The following is a 23351-nucleotide window of genomic DNA, read 5'->3' as shown; positions in this document are numbered from 1 at the left end:
ATTACCGAGAGGACAGCAATGTGATTCCTAGCAGGTAAATGCTAGGAATGCTCTAATTAGGCCTTTCTTTCAGCGTAGGAAATTTGAAAAGCAAAATACACAGAAATTCATGTTTACTCTGTATTATAGCTAAACTGTACATAAAAATTCATAATGATCTAATATAATTTTTATAATATTGTATGCAGTAATTTTCAGAATTACTATTTCATACGTTTCTCCCACCATACTCAAGAGAAAATATTGCCAGTTTAGGTACTTTTTTCCCTAAGTTTTATTGAAAATGTCAGCAGATAACACTACAGAACGTAGGTAGTAGGTTAAATAGTGTTATGTTATAAACAGGAAAAAGAGTTACCTCCTACCACATTTGGGGCAGCATCCTGAATTTCAAAATAGAATAAATATGCCATATGTGAAATAGTGCTTATAAAGTATATTTCAAAGTTCATTAGCTGCTTCAGCCTTGGTGAGAATTGTTGCTACTGGCATTGTAGCAGCAGCTACAATTGTAGCAGCAATTCTACTAGCATTGCTGCTACTGGCATTTGTAGCAGCAAAAAAAACCACATTTCTAAAGTGGTTTTATGTTGCCAAGTGCAGCACGTGCAAATTATACCTGGAGCCACTGACTGTTAAACTGTGTGAAAATTGTCATTAAAACCTATCTGTGCTGCTGTCGGTGGTACAGATAGAGTTTAGTCGTACTATTTCAAGTTTGTTCTTAACCAAATATTTGACAGTGACAGAAATAATTTATCAAATGAAATTAGTGGTAAAAATGTACCTAATCAGTAAATCATTTTTCCCTTCCATGTCATATATAGCTAATTAATTCAAAGAAAGAAAATCATTTTGCCATTAAAACATGTGTGTTGCATGCATAGGAGGATGCCAGAACATAAGTAAACTATCTTCACAGATAATACACAAACCCTATTTTATTTTATTTTATTTCATTTTGGCCGCACTGTGCGGCTTGTGGGTTCTTAGTTCCCTGACGAGGGATTGAACCTGGGCCCCCGGCAGTGGAAGTGCTGAGTCCTAACCACTGGCCCATCAGGGAATTCCCACAAACCCAATTTTAGACTGTAGTTTCTACTTTTTCACTGAGATCTTATATTCCTCTTCCTCAAAAAAAGTGAAGAATAAATAAAATAAAAAACTTATGAGATTGATCAGTAACTTAGATTAATTGGTTTATATTTCATCCTGTTTTCCTCCCTTTTCTTCTTTCATGATAAAAAATTTCAAAAGATAGGCAGAAAGAATGAGGTGGGAAGGAGTCCAGATACTAGGTGAATTCATAGTTCAAAAAACCATAAAGCAAAGGTGATTTTCCTTTAAAAAACAAAACAAAATGAGCAGTCATCTACTTTCCTGGGAAGGCTTATTGTACTTTTCATTCTCAGATGGCTTGTATCAAGTCTAATATGAAATGATTCAATGTCTGCATGTTTCCTTGAGAGTGTATTATTGCAAAGTAAAATCAGCTTGATTTTGAGCTTAATTTTAGATACCAGTCTTCATCAGTATCTACTAATGTTTAACGAGTTGAATTTGGTGATTACATAGCATACATATCTAGTTTTACTTTTTGGTGACAGATTTTATGGCAGTGAAAGAGATTTCGCTTCTGTTTTCACACCAGGTCAAGTACCTGGTGAGTTCTTTGTGAGTTTCACTGTGAGTGAGTTCAAGGTCAGTAAAACTTAAGAAATTGAAACTTGAACACTTTCTGAAAGGGAATGGCATTTAAAGTGAATTAAATATAAGTAATAAGTCATATCCATATTTCTAAAACATTCCTTAAATGTTAACCAAAGATATTAATTATTGCATTGATTTAAAACTAATTAATATTTAAACTTTTAAAAAAATATCTTTATTTTTTTGAAAAAATTTGTATAGACGATCTTATTTACAAAGCAGAAATACAGACACAGACGACAGCTTATGGATACCAAAGGGGAAAGAAAGGGGGTGGTGGGATGAATTGGGAGATTGGGATTGACATATATACACTGTTGATACTATGTATAAAATAGGTAACTAATGAGAACCTACTGTATAGCACAGGGAACTCCACTCATTGCTCTGTGGTGAGAAGGAAATCCAAAGAGGGCTTATATGTACAGCTGATTCACTTTGCTGTACAGTATAAACTAACACAATATTGTAAAGCAACTATACTCCAATAAAAATTCTAAAAAATAAAACTAATTAATGTTTAAAATTTTTTAAAAATAGAAAAGTAGAGAGAATCCATACCCCTTGAACCCCTTCCCCACAGCCTTCCAATTATCAGCATCCCACACCAGGGTGGTCTATTTGTTACGTTCGATGACCCCACATTGACAAATCGTTATCATCCAGGGTCCATAGTTTACATTAGAGTTCACTGTTGGTGATGTACATTCTGTGGGTTTTGACAAATGTATAATGGCATGTATCACACAGAATAGTTTTATGGCCCCCCAAATCTTCTGCTCCACCTTTTCATCCCTTGTTCCCTACTAACCCCTGGCAGCCACTGATCTTTTTACTGTCTCCGTTAATTTTGCCCTTTCCAGAATGTGGTATAGTTGGAGTCATACAGGATGTAGCCTTTTCACTTTGGCTTCATTTACTTAATAATATGTATTCAAGGTTCCTCCATGTCTTTTCATGGCTTGATAGCTCATTACTTTTTAGTGCTGAACAATACTTCATTGTCTGGATGTACCACGGTTTATCCATTCACCTGGTGAAGTAATTAGTGTTTTAAAATATTTATTCTACATCATTTCTGATTCTTTTTAACAGATAAATAACTTGAAGTAGAGAAAAGAGATCATTTTTTGAAACAGAAACTTAGATTTACAAATAAGTTTTTTTTAAAGTTACCCTTTTAAGGACATATACAGTACTAATAGCTTACTTTCAAAAATTAATGATTATTTTTAGCAATTATTTTTTGTTTAAATTATTTTTAAATGTATGTACATTAAACAGTAGTTTTGCCAAATGTTTGTGCTGGTTCTACAACCTGCCTTCTTAGTTCAATATAATAATCTTGCTCAAAATTCATCAATTCAGCAAAATTATACAAATTTAGTAATGAAATTGTAGATTACTCAGTTTTTTGCGAATTCCTCTTTGATAGTAATTTTTTAGCAGTTGGTTTATTCTTTAAATTTTTACCATACCTAAATCACAATCCTAGAGGTATTGAACAGTTGTTTCCTCTAAACGTGAATCTTTACTTTTTTTTTTGGCTGCGCAGGCAACTTGTGGGATATCAGTTTCCTGACTAGGGGTTGAACCCAGGTCACAGGAGTGAAAGCCTAGAATCCTAACTACTAGGCCACCAGGGAATTCCTACAATTTTCATAAGAGCGAAAGTTATTGTAAAGAAATACTTTTTACCACATGGTTAATCACTACTTTTCCTGGAATTTTAAGACACCAAACATACTATGCCTCCATAAGAAGGTTCTAAATTTTTCTTTCACTAAAAGATCTATGCAGGGGCTTCCCTGGCGGTCCAGTGGTTAAGACTCCACACTTCCAGTGCAAGGGGCACAGGTTTGATCCCTGGTTGGGGAACTAAGATCCACATGCTGCCAAGAAAATATTAAAAAATAATAATAATAAAATTACAAAAAAATCTATGCAGGAAGGAAAAAGGATAAAAAATAGGCAGAAAAAAAACGGTACCGTTTCTCCCTCTTGTACACTGCTAGTGGAAGTGTAAATTGGCACAGACCTACCAGAAGGGGTTTTCACATTATGCGTCAAAAGCTTTGAAGTAGTTTTCTGTCTTTTGACTGAGTGATTCCACTTATAGGAATCTGTTCTGTAGTATAGAAGTAATCAGATCTGGATGAAAAATTATGTGTGAAGATATTCATTACAGTGTTATTTCAAATAGTAAATGACATTGACCAACAACCCAATGTCCATCTGTAGAAAAATGGCTAAAGTGATATGGCATACATTCATATGATAGAATGACATGCCTCCATTAAGTCATGTTTTTGAACATTAAATGGTCATGGGAAAGTATTATTTAAGGGCGTGTTAAATTTTTAAAAGTGCAGAATACAAAGATGTAGGATATTTACTCATGTAAATATTGGTATGCATAGACAAAATAGTGGAAGGAAATATGCTGAAATAAAGTGATTATCTCCAGGTATCAGGAATATATGTGATTTTATTTTCTTGAACTTTACTGTTTTACAAGTTTCTTAAAGTGAGAATGTGCTTTTTGTTGTTAGAAAAAAAATTAAGCATTACTAAAAATAAACTTACTAGAACAGAAAATAGTCCCAGTAATTAATTATATGAGGTTGTTAAATGATTCTACAGTATACCAGCACTTGAGTTTGACTGTGGTTCGTATTACTTACCATCCAAGACTAAACTTCTCATCTTCATTTTGAAAGTTCCTATAAACTTTATCTTTTCATTTCTTACTCAGTGCTTTGCTACTCCAAAACTTCCCCACCTCCATCTTTTTCTTCTGGTTTCATACACCATCTTGACAGGCTCTTGTTTGCAGAAATTTTCTAGGGTTACACTTTCTTTTCCAGAATGATATTTTGCTCCTTACCCAATTCCAGTAATTCAGCATATGTGAGAAATGAGAAAGACACCAAGACTTTATCCTTAATATGAATTAGTTGTTTTGTTGTGCTATTATTAATGGCCTGATTTTATTAGGTACAACATGTGTTTCTAGGACAGAATCAGAGACCATGTATTTTAAAAGTAATTTAGTATACCTAATCACATTTTTGCAAGTATTCCTTCATATAAAACTGTTTGAAAAAATATACCATCAGCAACTATCAAGTGCTCTTTATGATGTATCTTAATAATAATTCACATTTACTGAGTATTTACTATGTCCTAAGCATGTTATATTACGTGTTTAATCTCTAGAACAACCTTGTAAGTAGATTTTGGTGTTATCCTCATTTCAGTGAGGAAGAAATGGAAGCATGGAAAGGTTATGTATGCTGAGGCCCCATGGGTAGTAAGCACCACAACCAGGATTTGGACCCAGGCAGTCTGATTCTAGCCACTGTGCAGTCTTCATATTGCTTTTATTCGGCATAGTGTAAGTCCTTAGGCAACAGCCAGCTTTCTTAAAACTAAAAATTTTAGAGCTGGCAAAGATTTTAGAGATTATTTAAACCCCTTGTTTTTTTAGGTGTGTTAATCAAGGCTTGGAAGCAATGATTTCTCCAAGATGACAGAATGTTAGTTGGATTTCATGATTATGGACTGTCATTTCATTAGGCCAGAAGTAGGTATTTTCTGAAGAAATGAAAATTTCTTGGGAATACTTCCTGCTATTTCATTTTCCACTTATTTCAGAGAAGGATTTCCCCTAGTATTCTGTTATTAATCTTCTCATTAATTATTGCTACATCCAAAATGTGGTCTCCAGTAGGAAGTTAACATTTTGGGTGGGATGGGGTTTAAGTACTGGTATTGTAAAAGTTTAAATGGTTACAGATTGGTAGAGGAAGAAGGAAAGTAGGATATAGATGTAACATTCTAGATGTTGAGGATAAAATTTTTGTTCTCATTGCATAGGCATTTATCATTTTATATTATCCTAGGCTTTCCTAACTACATAGACTAGGCTAACCTGTGTTTTCACCCTGATAACAACATAGGTATTTCTTGTTTAACAGAAAATCTACCCTACTGGCTGTCGTCTCCAAGAGAGCAGATAGCACAGTGCCTGCTAGATGCTTGATAATGTTAGTTGATAACTAATTTAATGTTTGATTGCATTATCTCAGTTTTGTCTCCCACCTTCACCCAGACAGTCTTTGTCGCATAAGGATTACAACACTGAATCCTCAATGTTAGGGCATGAGAGCAAATCACCATCATTTTACAAATAAAAAGGGATTGTGGGGCTTTCTTAGAGTTCTGAGTTTAGGTTTAAAATATGGAAGTAATCTTCCTCAAAGACCTCATGTTCCTTTTTTTGAAAACCATTTTTATTCTGAAAAGTCACAGAATAGTATAAAGAAGTACATACCTTCACCTAGATTTTCCATAGTCAACATCTGGCCACATTTGCTTTATATATTTTTTTCTATATGGATATATAAACAAACTTTTTTCTGTACAATTTAAAGGTAAGTTGCAGACTTGATGCTCTTTTATCCCAAAATATTTCAGTGTGTATTTCCTAAAAACATGGACAGTCTCTTGTATAACCAATATGAACATCAAAATCAGGAAATTAGCACTGATTCCATACTGTTACCTATCTATAGATCTTACTCCAGTTTCACCCAGTAACGTCCTATATGGGAAAAGAAAAAAATAAATAAAAAGGGGTCTAGACCCAATCTAGGATCTCATGTGACATTTAGTTATCTCTTTAGTCTCCTCATTTTGTCCTTGTCTTTCATAAACTTGACATTCATGAAGGTACAGGTGGTTTATTTTATAGAAGATAGTACCTCAGCTTGGGTTTCTTTGACGTGTTCTCATGATTGGATTTAGATTGTGCATTTTTGGCAGAAATATCACAGAAGTGATACTGTGTCCTTTTCAGTGTGTCATGTCAGAAGTCACATGATGTCTTTTGCTGGTGATGTTTAACTTTGATCACTTGGTTAAGGTGGTGCCTGCCCATCTTCTCTTACAGGGTTACTCCTCCCCCACCCCCATCTCCCCATCGTAATTATTATACATACAGTTGACCCTTGAACAACGTTGGTAGGGGCACCAACCCTCCATGCAGTCCAAGTCTAACTTCATAGTTGGCCCTCCATATCCGTGGTTCCACATCCATGGATTCAGCCAACGGCAGATCATGTAGTACTATAGCACGTATTTAGTTAAAAAATTCCGGGTGTAAGTGGGCACTCACATTTCAAACCAGTGTTGTTCAAGGGTCAACCGTATCTTGTAGAGAGATACTTTAAGACTGTGGAAATATCCTGTTTTCTCACCAGATTTTCACCTAGTGTTTAAGCGTTCTTGATGATTTTTGACTGAAATTGATCATTACTTATGATGTTTGCCAAATGGTCCCGTATTTCGCATTTTTAACTCTTGAATTAACTGTTGTTATTTGTTGAATGCTGAAGTAGCTCTCAAGCTTGGGTACATATATGTTCTAACGAATTTGAGGCTAAATTATTTGTACGGCATTTTTTTTTCTTTTGCCGTGTTTTTTCTTAAAGACTTAAATTTTTTAAGAGCAGTTTCAGGTTCACAAGACTTAATTTTTTAAGAGCAGTTTCAGGTTCACAGCAAAGTGAAGAGGAAGGTGCGGAGATCTCCCTGTACCCTCTGCCCTCACACAGGCAGTCTTCCCTGTTATCAAGGTTCCCCACCAGAGTGGTACATTTCTTACAACGGATGGACCTACCTTGACACATCATCATCATCCAAAGTAGATAGTCTACATTAGGGTTTACTGTTTGGACAAATGTATAATGACATGTATCCATCATTATAGTATCACTTGGAGTATTTTCACTGCTCTAAAAATCCTCTGCACTCTGCCTGCTCATTCCTCCCCTGCCCCGCCACCAACCTCGTGCCTCAACCCCTGGCTCATAGGGCTTTTTTATGCTTTGCCCATCTTTTGACTGGGTCGTTGTGAAATTAGAAGTTAATAACTTGCCCTTTATAAGACATTTTTTCCTAATTTATTTAATATCTTGGTTAAGTGCATATGCTCCGTGGTCAGATGGTCTACATTTAGACTCCATGTCTACTGCTTACTGTCTGCATAACCTTGGGCAAGTTATAAAATCTCTCAGTGTCTCACTTTCCTCATCAGTAAAATGGGGATAATAATAATACCTACTTTCTAGAGTTACTATGAGAATTAAATGACAACATATAAAGTTATTGGATACTTAGCAAATAATTGTTGAATTAATAGTTTATTTTCATAAAAGATTTAACTGGAAATATTGATATTGGTAGTTAATATGAATCAGTCCCTAATTTAGGTAATATTTTAGTTATCTGTGGTTTGGGAGATCATACTCCAAGGTTTATTTTCTTTATCTTGATTAATAAATTGGCAGTGAGGGTAACAGCCCAAGTGAATGCAACCTAGCCATTGGGTATAGCATGACACAAGAAATAAGTAACACTGGGCTTCCCTGGTGGCGCAGTGGTTGAGAGTCCACCTGCCGATGCAGGGGACATGGGTTCGTGCCCATGTCCAGGAAGGTCCCACATGCCGCGGAGCGGCTGGGCCCATGAGCCATGGCCGCTGAGCCTGCGCGTCCGGAGCCTGTACTCCGCAACGGGAGAGGCCACAACAGTGAGAGGCCCGTGTACTGCAAAAAAAAAAAAAAAAAAAGAAATAAGTAACATGATTACTTTTAATATTTTAATACCTTGATAAATATTCATTTCCATTTTCCTATTTAATTAACTTAAATTTGTTTTTTCATATTTATTTTTGAGGTACTGACCAAAGAGCAGATTTGTACTTGGAAGGAAAAGACCAGCTTGGGGGTTGGTTTCAGTCTTCCTTGTTAACAAGTGTGGCAGCAAGGAATAAATCACCTTTTAAGTAAGTATTACACCTGAGCTAAACAAGTCAGCACACGGTTGAGTATTTCTACTGAATACTCGCCAGTGCGTGAAGCACTCTACTGAATAATATGTAGGTGATAAGCACTGCCCTGAATTAGCTTACAGTCTGCAATCTCAGGAGAGAAATAGGTTTGAAGTAAAAAAAAAAAGAGACAAAAATGGAGACAGCAATACAAAGAAGCCTTGTCACTCCAGCACAGGTCATAATTCCTAGAAGAGCTAAAACCGGCATTGACTGGAATAGTGGAGAAACCCACACGATGGATGTGGAGAAGGATATTCTAGCTTGACTGAGGACAGCCTCAGTCAGATATCCTTACATTTGTAATTTCCACAATTGGCTAATGGATGGAAATATTTCTTTAGTGAATTTTATTAAATTAGGGATTCTTATTTAGTTACAGAGAATAGCTTTTCCTTATTCAAATATGTGAATGGAGGTTCTAATCAGAAAGATTCTTTAATAGCTTAAGATTTTTGCTATCTTAAAGTGAAAACCCATCTCACAGTTTGCATGTTTTATGTTTCTTGTATGACATGCTTTTAAAAGTCGATAGAACAGCAGATATATATTTCTCTCAAATTGTCCTTTTGAAGATAATTTTTTAAGACATACTTTTTCCTGGTTAGTTTTAATGTTCAAAATCAGTACATAATAGTTGCTCAGGAGATAATTGTTTAGTGAATGTAAACATAAAAATTTTGTGTATAAGAGAACTTACTATTTATCAGGATAAACAAGTAGCTGAGAGTCAGACTTTGAAGAAAAGTTTTCATACATAATTTGTCAAGAAAAAAGATTTTTATGTCAAACTAAGTTACTCTTTTTAAGCTGTGAGTCACCTTCGAAAAGACGATCATCATTGTCTTCATTATTATAATAGCTAATTTGTCTTCTTAGGACAGTGGTTGTTCATGGATTTACCCTTGGAGAAAAGGGAGAAAAGATGTCCAAGTCTCTCGGGAATGTCATTGATCCTGATGTTGTCATTAATGGAGGACAAGTAGGTGATTCCCTAAAAATTCATTTTATTTTTGTTTTAAGGCTAAGTTGGCAGCCATAACCATTAATATAGTTACTCCAATGTAAAAAAAAACCTCACAAAACTATCTTCTATACTAATAACAAATGCTTTACCGTGTTTTAAATCTGGACTCTCAAATGATATGTGATTTTTTCTTTTGTTTTGAAAAAGGGCAGGGTTGGGATTGTGGCCCTTTTGACTCATTTCAGGTCTGAATCTCCAGTTAGGTTCTGAGCCATGCTATCCCTCTTTTAATTGTCTGAACTTTAAAACTTTATAAACTGTAGTTTTACAGTTAAACAGAAACAGTATAGGAAAAAAATTAGATCGCATCTTCTAAATGCATGTTTCAGGGAATTCCCTGGAGGCCCCGTGGTTAGGACTTGGCGCTTTCCCTCTGGGGGCCCAGGTTCGATCCCTGGTCAGGGAACTGAGATCCCGCAAGCCACGCAGCCATGAGTAAGTGAATGAATGAATGTTGTTATATTCTTGGAAATGATACACTTTAAAGCAAGTCATTAATGAACATCAGTCTGGGGTTGCTGATACTTTGGTTTATTTTGGAGTTGCTTTCAGAAAAGAAAGCCCTTCTCTGTTATTTTACTCCCTTGGCTTTTTACTGCCCTCCTAGTGTCCAGTAATCAACTCTGTCGGAGTAGCTTGGGAATATTGCGAGGGAAAAGCAATCCTTCCCCTCCCCCAGCCCGCTCCCCCATCACAGACGCATCTGGGGCAGTACTCTGTCCACCTGCTGTAGTGGCTGTTTACAGACATGACAGGAAGCCGCTGAACAAGACTGAGGGCCGAACTCTCCCTATTTCCAGTTTTGTTGTTGTTTTAGATTCAGCCTGATCTCTGAGATCGTTAGCCCTTATTTCGTTACAGTACGGTTATATTTTATGCTTACATTTTGCTCAAACATTTCTAAATAGGAGTCTTACCTAAAGCTTCTGTTCACCAAATTGTAATCGAAAGCCATTTATATGTTTATATGGTTTTTTCCTTCAATGAAAAGGATCAAAGCAAAGAGCCTCCCTATGGTGCTGATGTCCTTCGCTGGTGGGTCGCTGAGTCCAATGTCTTCACTGAAGTGATAATTAGTCCATTTGTACTGAATGCTGCCAGAGATGATATTAACAAGGTCAGAGTCACTACTCTTTCTATTATGTACTATTCCCGAATGAAAAGTTTACTGAGTCGTTGTTAAAAAAAAATGAGGCACATTTTTGTTGGCACTTCACAACTGAATGAAAATGAGTTCTCCACATGTTACGAGCTTTTAAAAATATCCTGTGCTAATTTATTTGTTTAAAAATATAAGTAGTAATGCTGATAATTTTATACACTGTCTTTTTATATTTTAATATAATATGAAATTATACTAATTTTGTATACTTTTTATGTGCTCAATGACTGTGCACATTTATTCCATTTATTTTTACCTACACAACATTCTTACCGACACAGATGAACAAACTTGGGCCACTGAAAGGCAATTTGCCCTTAGATTTTAAAGAAATATAATGAAAATTCAGTTTTTATGTATAAAGTACAGTGGTTGTTTCTGCAACTGAGCTTTTGAAATGAGTTTGTTTTCTGCATTTGTAGTCTTATTATAGGAATGATATAACAAAGTATCCCATTAAGAAAGTAACATGAGTTGGATAAAAATTATAGAGAAAGAAAATAATTTTTCAGTAATAACTGAAGGACTCATATATTTTTTGACTGTATATTTTTTTCCTCAATATTTATAGCTTAGGAATACTCTCCGCTTTCTTTTGGGAAATGTGGCTGGTTTCAACCCAGAAACAGATTCTGTCCCTGTTAACAATATGTATTTCATAGACCAGTATATGCTACACTTACTGCAGGATTTAGCAAACAAGGTAAGTGTACATTTATAAGCTTTTGGAAATAGCACAGTTGTATGTTGAAATTTGGGTTGTACATGATTGGAGCATTCCTTGTTAGAAATAGGATCTAAAAGCACTAAAAAAAGTTATACTTGGGCTTCCCTGGTGGCGCAGTGGTTGAGAGTCTGCCAGCCGATGCAGGGGACACGGGTTCGTGCCCCGATCCAGGAAGATCCCACAGGCCATGGAGCGGCTGGGCCCGTGAGCCATGGCCACTAAGCCTGCGCGTCTGGAGCCTGTGCTCCGCAACGGGAGAGGCCACAACAGTGAGGGGCCTGCGTACTGCAAAAAAAAAAAAAAAAAAAAAAAAAAGTTGATAAATTCCACATGGTCCTAGGTTGATTAGGTATGAAGTCTTATGATTTCTTTCCTGGTCTCTCAAAAGACTACAGGAGTACCTGGTGGCAGCAGTAGGCCCAGGCCTCCCCTCAGACCACATTTTTCTCTTGAAATCAGTTCCGTGTATTTCTTTAATAGGAAGGAATAAAATAGAGTTGTACTTTATTTAACTGCAGAAGTATAGAAATAAACATCTCAAAAGTATAGAAATAACTGAAACGATGATTCCTATGTTGTCTTATAAGATATCCTCTCATATATAAACACAAATATTTTGTGTTTTCTCAAAAATTAGAATTGCTTCCACATACCCTTAAGAGTCGTACATGCAGATTTTTGCCCAATTTTACTTTTCAGGCATAAATGAAGGAACGTTGGTAACTTAAACTCTTTGCTGTTTTAAAATGGTGTGGCTTCATCATTTAAAACCTGATCTTTTCATTTGGTGTGTGTTCTTTTGTAGTTTTCAGGGTAGACTATTCAGTGTTTTCTGAGGATGGTGACTTTCATATCCAGAAACGACGTTTTAAAGATCCTTAAGTGCTCTCGCGTTCTGCCTTTGAAACATATTTTGAAAAGGAACATATTTTGCTCATGATGACTTGCATTTTTATTTGCTTATCCCAGCTTCCAAATTTATTTTGGCTTTGTTCCCTAGATTACCGATTCATATAAGCAGTATGACTTTGGAAAAGTTGTTCGGCTATTACGAGCATTTTATACCAGAGAACTCTCCAACTTTTATTTCAGCATAATCAAAGATAGGTATGTATGACTGAATATTGAAATACTCAGCAAACACTGCTTGAACGTCTGCGCTGCTTGGCAGATGTTGGAAAGCAGAGGCGAGCAAGAGGGGCTGCCCTGTACCGTTATTAAGAAGTTGGGTTCTTGAGTCAAGTCTTGATTAGGAAGTTTCATCCTGTCACTAGCTTTATGAGCTGAGGCAACTTATCCTATAATCTCAGTTTTTTAATCTGTAAAATGGTGACGATAATACCTGTCTCAGAATGTGGAAATGAAAAGATACAATATAAGTCATGTGCTGAATGCTGTGTTTGACAGAGTAAGTGCTCAGTAAGTACCAGCTGTGAATATGAGGTAGCGAACGTACCGCTTGTCCTCAGGAGTTTGCTGACCTTGAGGGGGATATTTCTCAGAGAGAAGTATTCAGCCAGTTATTAATATAATGACATTGTATAACATCAGCGATAGCCTTTTAGAGGCAGGCTTGGTGCTGTCTTCATGTTTTGCTCCAGAATGCAGGCGACACGGTGTGACTCTTATGTGTGACAGTAACTGAGCCAGTGTGAGGTGTCAGCCGCAGTCTATCCGCACCTCAGGGACCTTTCAATGGGACTGTAACTCCCAGTCCTTCCCTTGACGCACTGAGAGGGTCACAGGGGTGGGGAGTCACATTTTTAAATACCTTCAACTAACATTAATTTTCCTTTAACACAGTTGTCTAGATTCTAGCTGTTATTGATCGGAAAAACAGAATTGGACATAGCGTAGGTATGAGAGTTTTTCCGGAGGTGGGCACACTTGGAAGGCATAGAGGATGTTATCAAAAAAGTTGTATGGGGCTTCCTTGGTGGCGCAGTGGTTAAGAATCCGCCTGCCAGTGCAGGGGACACGGGTTCGTGCCTCGGTCCGGGAAGGTCCCACATGCCGCGGAGCGGCTGGGCCCGTGAGCCACAACTACTGAGCCTGCGCGTCCGGAGCCTGTGCTCCGCAACGGGAGAGGCCGTGACGGTGAGTGGCCTCGCCGCAACTGGAGAAAGCCCTCGCACAGAAACAAAGACCCAGCACACACAAAAATAAATAAATTAAAAAAAAAAAGTTGTATGATGGAATATTTTATCCTTTAATTAGAAGACGTTGGAGCCACAGGCTTAGGCACTGTCAGAATGAACCCAGCCTGAGGCAGATCCCATCCTGGCAGTCATCGCGTACAGAGTGTTGCCAACCGCTCAACAAGTTGTTCTTCAACAGGCTTTATTGTGAAAATGCGGATGATCCCAAACGACGCTCCTGTCAGACTGCCTTAGCCGAAATTTTGGATGTAATGGTTCGTTCTTTTGCTCCCATTCTTCCTCACTTGGCTGAAGAGGTATTCCAGTACGTACCTTACATTAAAGGTAAGAAATACTTGATTTGTTCTCTGAATGAGAAAGACCCTGGCTAAGGGTGCAGCTTCTCATTTTATCTACTTCACAAAAGAGGCACTTATTCATCTACAGTGACTGTTTTGTGGCCTCGATCATTTTGCATCTCGATCATTTAGTAGTTTCTGCACCTGTGTGTGGAGTAGGATGAAGTTCAGCGTGGTCTTCATGCCACCTTAAAGTGCTTTCTGAAATGTATTAGCAGCTTGACTATATTGAGAAATCACTTTTTCTTAAATACCTTTATAAATGTCAGAAATATATTTTAGGCTTTTACTAAAACAAACATATAGTGCCTGTGAATATTTTTATAATAGTTTTTTCTGTCTGGTTGTATTAATAAGCTTACAGAAAATTAGAAACTGTATAATTTTAGAAAGAGGACAAAAGTCACTCATGATCTTACTTATAACCCAGAGACAACTACTGTAATATTGGGATATTTCTATTTTATTTTCTTCTAGGCATCCTTTGAGATCTCACTGTATATCTTTATCCTTTGTTTACATTTCCAAATGTTGATATAAATGTTTGGTAAGCATTTAGGATGGCTCCGTGCTAACTGTCATAAATAACAATTCTTATTTTCCATGCATAGTAAATATTTAATGGTTTGAGCTTTATATACAGTTTAAAATATATTTAAATTGGTTAACTTTTTTTTTTTTTTTAATAAGAACCCAAGAGTGTTTTTCGTACTGGATGGATTAGAACCAGTTCTATCTGGAAGAAGCCTGGACTGGAAGAAGCAATAGAGAGTGCGTGTGCGATGAGAGATTCATTTCTTGGAAGCATCCCTGGCAGAAATGCAGCTGAGTATGAGGTTATCATTGTGATTGAGCCTGGACTGCTTTTTGAGATAATAGAAGTAAGCAGCAATTTGTTCCTTTTGAAATGGTGTTCATATCATACAGCTTCATGTGAAATTTAGTTTTAAAAAATCTCAGTGTAAATAATATATTTTTAAAAATTTATAAATTAGGATTTCTGTTATCTAATCCTAATACTCATCACTGACTCTTTGTTTCCGACTTCTCTGTGCTTCCTTTTTCTTCTCTTATGAAACATGTACTGTTGATACTTATTTTTTAGGTTGGGATGGGAAGGTGTAATAAAGTTCTATTTGAAATGTAAGCCCTCAGGGCTAATTAGACAATATGGCAGTCGTATCAGAATACACAAAAATCGGGAGCTTTTGAGAATTTTGTCCATCTGGACCAGATTCAAATCAAATCCCCAAAAATATTTTTTATCTTTTTCTCATGAGATCTGAAGAAAATTCATTTGCTCCAGCAAATTATCATGTGATCTCAAAGCATTCATCCTATTTTTTAATTTTCAAAAGGGCCATCAGAAGTTTCTTCTTGGGATTCTTAGGGGTTGATTGGGCAGACTGACTTAGAGCTTAACATAGACTCAAGATTTTTCTCTAGTTTTAACGTTTGAGAAGAAAATTGGTAGTGAATATGTTTTTTAAAAAAGTTTTACTGGTATCATAGTTTACTAAAAAATGACCGTCTCATTTGGTTGGAACTTCAATTTAAACTTTTAATAATATAATTAAATTGATTAAGATTTGAGGCTTGAAATAGCCAGTAGGTATAAGATTGTTGATCAGATAACAGAATTTTGGTAAGATGTTCACATTTTAAAATTTACAAGTTGGGAAGCTGATGACTCCATTTTATGAGCCAGGAAACTGAGCCCCATTGAAGCTGTGACCTGGCTGGGGCCACACAGCCTAGTACTGGGCTTTTCCCCTACATGTCATGTTTCCTTTGACTTCATTAGGTCTGAGTAATAAGCTGAAAACAATACAGCTTGTTTGGATCATTTATATTGGAAAAAAAATACTTTGTGATTTTCAAAAATGTGAATGTATTTTTCTTAGGAATTACACTAACTAGCTAATGGAGTCCTGGATCTGTCAGTTACTAACTGTATGAATTTGTTAAAACCAAATTAATCTCTGAATCTCCTGTTTCGTCATGAGCTGATTTTTTTTTTCCTTAAGGAATTTTGTATTACTTAGCTCACACACTCGTTTTGAAGATGGAAACTACAACAAAAAATGTAAGAGTGCTTATCAGATATCCAGATTGTGTGCTTCAGAAGAGCTCTGTGCATTACTCAGATTGTCACCATTGGTCTACACTGCTAAAAGCAGATCCTTGTTTAGATAGTATCTTAACCCCTCTCCTACTGTAGGAAGCATGATACAGGGAAGAAGTATGGGCTCTGAGGTGGACAGACCTGGGCTGGAACTGCAGCTGCACTTGCCAGGTCGGGAACGCCTGGCAAGTTAACCTCTCTGAGCAAGCTCTTCCTCACTTGTAAAATGGGGATGAAAAACACTGTAGCTGTTTTGCGATCATTACAAATACTGGATGGACATTTAGCCATCTAGCAAAGTGAAGTGCCTGGCTTACAGTGTATTCTCCATCAATATAATTGATTAGAAGTTTTTAGTTATTACCTTTTTATACTAGTAAGAATTGATTTATTTAATAGTATTAGCTCAGGAGGTAATGGTCCCAAAGGGTTCCTCACCAAACACAAGAACTTGCAGCATCTCTTCTTATAACCTGTTTATGGTAACAGCTTAATTTAGATAGATAGTAACTTGCAGATGCTCGTGCCCAGATGCTACAGGCTGAGGAGACTTCCAGCACCTCTCAGCTGAATGAATTAATGATGGCGTCCCAGACAACTTTGCTCTCTCAGGAACCACGAGCAGTAACTGCAGATGTCACTGAGCTTAAAGGGACATTTCTAATCAACCTAGAAGGTAAGAAGGAGGTGAGAGTAACAGCGGTATCTGGGGAACTGAATGATAATTATAGGTCATCTCCAGCTTTGCAGTGGACCACTTGTACTCTAAAGGCACATATACACTTGGGATACGGTTTTCTGTGGAAGCAGTGTCAACAGTGGTCAGGTGTCAAAACTAGCTCTCAAAGTGCCGTACCTGCCCATCTTAGGAGCACAGGGCTACGGGAGGAGAGGGAATAAGTCATTGTCCCTGCATGTGAAGTCAGTCTACCTTACTTTGGTTGACTTTTGTGCCCTCTGTCCTTCGATACTTAGTCCTGCCCAGCCCTGCTACCCTTCCCCACTGTTGAGTCTAAAATTTCTTATTATGCTCACCCCAAATTAAAGTGTCATGTAGCCACTGTTAATGGAGAATCAAGGAAGTTTTACTGAACTCATTCCCACACTGATAGAAGCATTTTGTAGTTATTTGTTTGATAGGGGATTTTGTCAACTTAATTCATTCTCGTTGATGGAAAGGAGGCCAAGTAATGTTAAGAGAGAAAAACATGCAGATATTTTGGGAAAAGTGATGCTGTCTGTGCTTTTCATAATAGCTTTTAGGTACCGGCAGGAGGTGGGAGGTGTCAGTTGAAATCTGAGGTCTGGCAGCATTGACCATGTAGTAGATTCTGGCTTAATTTGCTTTTCAAAATGTTAATCTACATTCTCTGTGCAATGACTAGAAAATAGTTTACTTTCTTTACTGTACATTACCAGTCTGAGGTCTATTCATTGTGGAGAAGCTTTTGTTTCCTTTTGTCCAAACCAAGAAGTTTAATGTGGGGACACTGCCATTGTCAGTCTAATTTGGCTCTTTTTAAAATTCTTAAACCAGTATGTAGCTGGAGAGGCAGTGTAATTTATCAGAACTGTACCCAGATGAAGAGCTAGGAGGCCTGCTCTGCCTGAGTAGATACAGAACTCAGTGACCTGTGGAAAAATCAGTCTCTCAGGGTCTCAGATTCCTCATCTCTCCCCAGTCCGTCAGGTTGTATATGAGTGCGTGAGTCCACTGTCTTGGCTGTTTATGTACAAATGTGCAAATGAAGCAGTATTTTCCAAGGCAGGAAGGAGGAAGCTTTGAAAAAGGAGCACCTGCCTACCAATTAAAAAATGAGTTGTACAAGTTCAGTGGCCTATCAAAAATACTCTTCACGTGTTTTTCTTTCATAGGTGGTGATATTCGTGAAGAGTCTTCATATAAAGTAATTGTCATGCCAACTACCAAGGAAAAATGCCCTCGCTGTTGGAAGTACGCCGCTGAGTCATCAGACACACTCTGTCCGCGATGCGCAGAAGTCGTGAGAGGGAAGTAACACCTCCCTGTGTGTTGAGGGCTTTCTGAGCAAGAACTTCCTGACGGGACTGCCTGGGGGTTTAGGTGGATTGTTCACAGCACTGCAAAGAAATCCAAGATTTAGGTAATGAGTGGAAGAGTAAGTGATAGAGGATGAGAGTCAGAGTTAGAGCTACAAGTTTTTTCTGTAGCTAAATAAAAAATAACGTGTATATATACACATGGAAAAATACACCTATGCAGATGGATCCATAATGGACTTCCTCAGAACATAGACACTGAAAATGCTTGCCTACAAATGTGGCTCAGCAGAAAATGTTTTATATTTTATCAATCTTCTTGACTCAGTATTTAAGTTCTATAATGTCTAAAAATAAAGGCCCCTGGGGAATTACTGACTGATGGTGGTGCAAAAGTTGTGAATATCCAGTAAAAAACCTGTGGTCTTGAAGGGGAATGGCAGAGGGGTGTCTCGCTTAAGAGATGACAAGAGTAATTTCACTCCACCTTAACAGCACGCACCGACCTTTTCAGAACAGCTAGTTTTTGGGTTGCCTCGGAAGCGAAGACATCACCAAGTTTGTTATTCTCCTGTAAGAGCGGAAAGTATCTTAATACTTATATTTATAAATGTTAAGGAAACAACATGAAAGCTGAAAATTTATTTCACTAATACACATAAAAGTTCACTACAATGAACAGACACAGAAAATAGCAGTATATACAGAATTTGACTACTTACAATACATTACAGTAGATAATAGGGCATTTTATAAACAATTCAGTACTGGATTAAAATCTTTCCAAGGATGGTTAATTCTGTTTGGCAGAAATACAGCAAATCCATTCCTGTCAGGGTGAGAGAGGGCTTTCACTGTTGGTATCGAGTACTTTAAAAATATTTGTCCCTTATAAGTGAAATGAACCACAGCAACTGCTAAGTGAACTTATTATTCCAGGTATGCTGAGTGTTATTAAATCTGAGTTTTCTGTGATTTTGAACTGTAATCAATTTCTTTTTTAAAGAAAGCAATTTAAATTGAAGTGTTTACTTCGACCTTAGCTTAATTTTTATAACAAAGGTGAAACACTTTTCTCCATACCTCATTTTTCTTTTTGCAAAAGCATGAACCATTTAGAAGCTTGGTGTGCTATATTCCTCTTCATTTGCATTTATCCTGTCTCTTCTAGTTCTACATCTAAATACAACCTGTAATGTAGAATTTATGATTATTTGAACGCTTTTGTTTTCCTTTGCATTATACAACAGAATTTAACAAGGTATAAAATGCCTATTTAATGTTCATGAGGAACGGTGTATTGGGGGGTTGGCGGTGGGAGTAGATCTAAGAAGACACTACTCGCTGGTTATCGGTTTCCCACCAGTAACTGCAGTATGTGCAACATACCTGTTTCAGAAACTGTCCATTCTGTTTCGTTATTTGTGGCTCTTCATGGTTACACAATGCATACACAGGTATTTATTTTCCTTTCCTCTATCAGATTTATTTTAAAAGCCCTTAATGAAGTAGTAAAATATTTAACTGCTTTTTTTAACCATACAACTGAGAATTCAATTTTAAAATTCTTTGAATGGCAAAGTTTAGGATTATAAATCTAACTAGAGACTCGATGTTATGGTTCTAGGAGCCATATTTCAGCTGATTAATATTCTCAACAATCCCCAAATTTGATTACATGTCCTACTAGAATAAGTTCAGCCAGTTTTATTATCTAAAATGCTTATTAGATACCGTGTCCCCCAAAAGTGATAACGGAATCAAAGTGACTATGATTTATTAATCTTTAAAAACGCCTGTAATTCCAAGTTTCTTTGTCCAGCCTCCAAGGTTCATAACTACTTTCAGAGTATTTAGAAAAGTCACAGAAAGAACTAATCTTTCAGAATACACGCAAGTGACTATACAGAGCTAGACACGTTTACGAGAAATCATATAAATGTGTCTGGATGGGGCAGCAGAAATCCCAGCAGAGGCTGAGAGGCTAGACCAGCCCGAGGTCGTTTTCAGTGTTTCTACTGCAGCGTGTGCCTCAATCAATCAGACATACAAGGCCCTCACCCCACGTCCTCAAGACATCTGAAAATGAATCTTTCAAGATTTTATCGACAAATGAAACTAATTATTAAGTAAGTTTTAGACAGTTCTTATTTGGATGTGATCTCTTAGTTAAAAAGAATTTACACTGGGATATCCTCAAACATCAGACTTTTCTTTTATGTTCCTGATACAACGCCTCAGATTTGCACAACTGCGAGAGTTGGCTTCTTCCTAAGGAAGTGAAGAACAAACTTCGGTATCACAACGAGTTGCTGCGAATAACAACTGTGATCCAGGACGTGTCAGTACTCGCACTTTACGTATGGCTACGTTCCAAAGATTTACCCTAATAAATACTTGGTGTTATTTGTGCAGCTCTTTACAGAGTTTTGGTTTACAGTTTTTTGGTTAATTTGGTTTTAATCAACAAATGATTATTCATTCGTCATTATTCAGCACTTGGACTGCTCTAGGCACTATAGTTGTATACTGTATACAACTATTAGTGGTATACAACTAATACAAAATTAGTTGTATTTATCCTCTCAAGCCAGCTGTGAGGTAGGTTCGCTAAAGCTGTAGTATCATCACTAAGCATTTTCTGTATTGTTCTTAAGAACAGGTAACATTACCAAATCCCAGAAGCAGACATCTCAAAACACTCGTAGGAAAAATAAAGTTGGACCTTAGATTTTTAGCATCTTTGCCCCTTATTTTAAAATGTGAGTTTTACAAGATAATACATTTTTACAATTACCTGATGTGGATACAGCTTTGAATCTTGGCAAAAAGCAAATCTTAACTTGCATTTTAATTAATTTTGCTGTGTTGCTTGCATCTTAGATTCTGTTTTGGCAAGTACAGCAGGTTAAGGGTTCTGTTTGGTGTCCATTCTGATGAATATATGATCTTGAACCCATTATTCCGCCACAGGCAGGGTCATCCTCCTCTGATGGCAACAGCATAACCTCTGGGAAAGAAACCTGTCAGCATCCAGAGCTCCAGGGGGCAGTGCCGCAGTACGGGACCAAGCATGATAACAAAAGCGTTTTCCCAACATTTACTAAAAAGGAAGTGGTGTACTTCTCTCATGTAACTGGTGGGGACTGTACATGAACACGTTTAAATTTAATTACAATAACGTTTTGAGTACGAAATATAGAATGTTAAGAACATAATCTGTAAATTATAACCAATTTTAAATAGCAAAGTTTAACAATAAAGCTACTTAAGTGCTTGAATTAAAAATAAACAGTCAAACATCTGCAAGAGGAATTAATAGTATAATTGATACTTGTTCGTATTTTATCATCAGTATTAACCAAAGGAGGGGAATTTAGCCAAGACTGCACTTTTTAAAAGTAATAATGTATTTTTATTTATTTTACAAAAGGAAAAAAACCATATTCCCTCCATAAAATTCCAGATCTTACTGTGTAAAATAACCATGCACTAATTCATATTATAGTCACACAATTTTAGACTGTTTACAGTAGATAAAGTGTCATAAAGGAGGAATAGCTATGGCTTCCACAGCTTCAGTGAGGTGTAAGGCTAAACTATACTGCCCGTGGTTTTCTGGTAAAAGCTCAATTACTTTATTTACTAGTTTAGCTGTTGTTGCAATTGGCACTTCTGTGTTTTGAAGATCCTGGGGGTTCTGCAAATGGGACACAAAAATAACCCGTCAGTTACATACAACGGAATCATCTTACTTGAACTTAAGCATTAGCCAGAGAGTAATTTCCCAATAAAAATGCTTTTCTTCAGAACTAAGTAGATTAAACTTAAATTTTTCCTCTATTGAAAATGCACGTGAAAAAACATCCAGTGACCTGCTGACTCCTCTCACTGCCGGCACTTACCATGGCCTTCAGCCAGGTGCACAGCGTCGGGGGCAGCCTGGCAAGTAGCTCCAGCCCCTCCCTCGTCTGCGTGCGCAGCACCGCGTGCGCCAGCCGCTGCCCTATCAGCACCAGCAGCTGCGAGGCCAGGACCTCTTTGTCCTGAACCTGGAGGATGGCCTGTGGAGATGAACGTGAACATGCAAAAGCTAACAGCTGGGCTTCCTTTAGGAAAGGCACCACCCGTGCCTAGTTCGGTGCCTAGGAGAGGCTACTTCATTTCTGAGGTATGGCCATTTACACAACCAAAAGAAAGCCCAATTCAAACAGCATTTAAAACCCAAATTTCTTCTCATCACCTGACTTTGGCCGCCTCTTATCTCCTAATTTTTCAGTTCAGCATGACTACAGGAGTCATTTTCAAGCTTTGGGCAAAAGAAGGGATTATATTAAATCATGTCGTGACTAACCGTGGGCTATGAGACCTCCTGTGACCTGGTCCCTGACCTCAGACCTCGTGTTCTTTCTGCCTCTAGCAATGCTCCCCCGGTTTTCTGAGTGGCTGGGCTGCTTCTTACCCTTGGGGGCTCAGCTCTCATGTCACCTCTGACCACCCTGTTATACTTCTGTTTATTCACATGGTCTTGTGAATTTTCTTCACAGCATTTACCACTCAGTACAGAACTGAGCCTGCTTCTCTGCTCCTACGAGTAGACTGTGGATTCTGAGGAAGGCACCCCGTCTGTTTTGTTTATGGCTCTGTCCCTCTGCATAAAACAGGCCCGACATACGGCAGGAGTTACACTAAACATTGACCAGAAACAGGAATCTGATTAGCTTTTTATTTTAATTCTCTTCACGTTTTGTGCCTAGAAGTTCTAACAAAAGAAGGAAAAGCAAAAAGCTTTATTGGCAACTTTACTGATTCTTTACTCGAGCTATCAATTTTAAAACTTGAGCCCAAATGACATTCACCGGGTGATTATTACCTCTTCTCCTAAGTGGTCAGCTCCATAGCTGTAGAGTTCCCCCACATAATGCCTCCTAACAACATCTTCACTAACTTGAAGGTGATGGGCCAGATCCAGGGCCAGCACTGGCCAATCTTGGTCTTTCCCAAAAAGAGTGGTCATTGCCTCTTCTGAGGAGCCTTTGTCCTTCGTGACTGCATGTCGGGCCTGGACAGCTGCACTGACGACTTTCAATAAGAACTTGAAGATGGGCGATGGGCAAAGAAGGAGAGCAACACCCTGTTAGTATGTTTCATTAAAAATATGCAAATCCAAGTAATCGTTGACTTTCCTG

The 23351-nt window shown here is 37.5% G+C and overlaps 2 protein-coding genes across 6 annotated transcripts in view; one reads left to right on the top strand and one right to left on the bottom strand.

Moving 5' to 3' along the window:
* The window catches only part of IARS2 (isoleucyl-tRNA synthetase 2, mitochondrial), a 66457-nt gene extending 47320 nt beyond the window's left edge, over window positions 1-19137 (top strand). Inside the window, exons 15-23 of one of the 2 annotated variants that reach the window (XM_024750487.1) lie at window positions 8452-8560; window positions 9485-9587; window positions 10624-10749; window positions 11366-11497; window positions 12522-12628; window positions 13859-14004; window positions 14709-14899; window positions 16675-16819; window positions 18019-19137. In XM_024750487.1, the coding sequence (XP_024606255.1) occupies window positions 8452-8560; window positions 9485-9587; window positions 10624-10749; window positions 11366-11497; window positions 12522-12628; window positions 13859-14004; window positions 14709-14899; window positions 16675-16819; window positions 18019-18161 (1202 nt within the window). In that variant the 3' untranslated portion in view covers window positions 18162-19137. The remainder of the gene's footprint in view (window positions 1-8451; window positions 8561-9484; window positions 9588-10623; window positions 10750-11365; window positions 11498-12521; window positions 12629-13858; window positions 14005-14708; window positions 14900-16674; window positions 16820-18018) is intronic. The other variant, XM_024750488.1, reaches the window with a different exon arrangement.
* Window positions 18790-23351, bottom strand: part of RAB3GAP2 (RAB3 GTPase activating non-catalytic protein subunit 2) — an 87635-nt gene continuing 83073 nt past the window's right edge. For 3 of the 4 annotated variants that reach the window (XM_024750484.1, XM_024750485.1, XM_024750486.1), the window contains 3 exons: window positions 23036-23257; window positions 22068-22226; window positions 18790-21862 (listed from right to left, as the gene is read on the bottom strand). In XM_024750484.1, the coding sequence (XP_024606252.1) occupies window positions 21707-21862; window positions 22068-22226; window positions 23036-23257 (537 nt within the window). In that variant the 3' untranslated portion in view covers window positions 18790-21706. The remainder of the gene's footprint in view (window positions 21863-22067; window positions 22227-23035; window positions 23258-23351) is intronic. The other variant, XR_003003853.1, reaches the window with a different exon arrangement.

The sequence above is a fragment of the Neophocaena asiaeorientalis genome, unplaced genomic scaffold, assembly GCF_003031525.2.
Source record: "Neophocaena asiaeorientalis asiaeorientalis breed wild unplaced genomic scaffold, Neophocaena_asiaeorientalis_V1.1 scaffold430, whole genome shotgun sequence".
NCBI lineage: Eukaryota > Metazoa > Chordata > Mammalia > Artiodactyla > Phocoenidae > Neophocaena > Neophocaena asiaeorientalis.
Note: the sequence above shows the minus strand (reverse complement) of the source record. Positions and strands in the feature narration are given on the sequence as shown.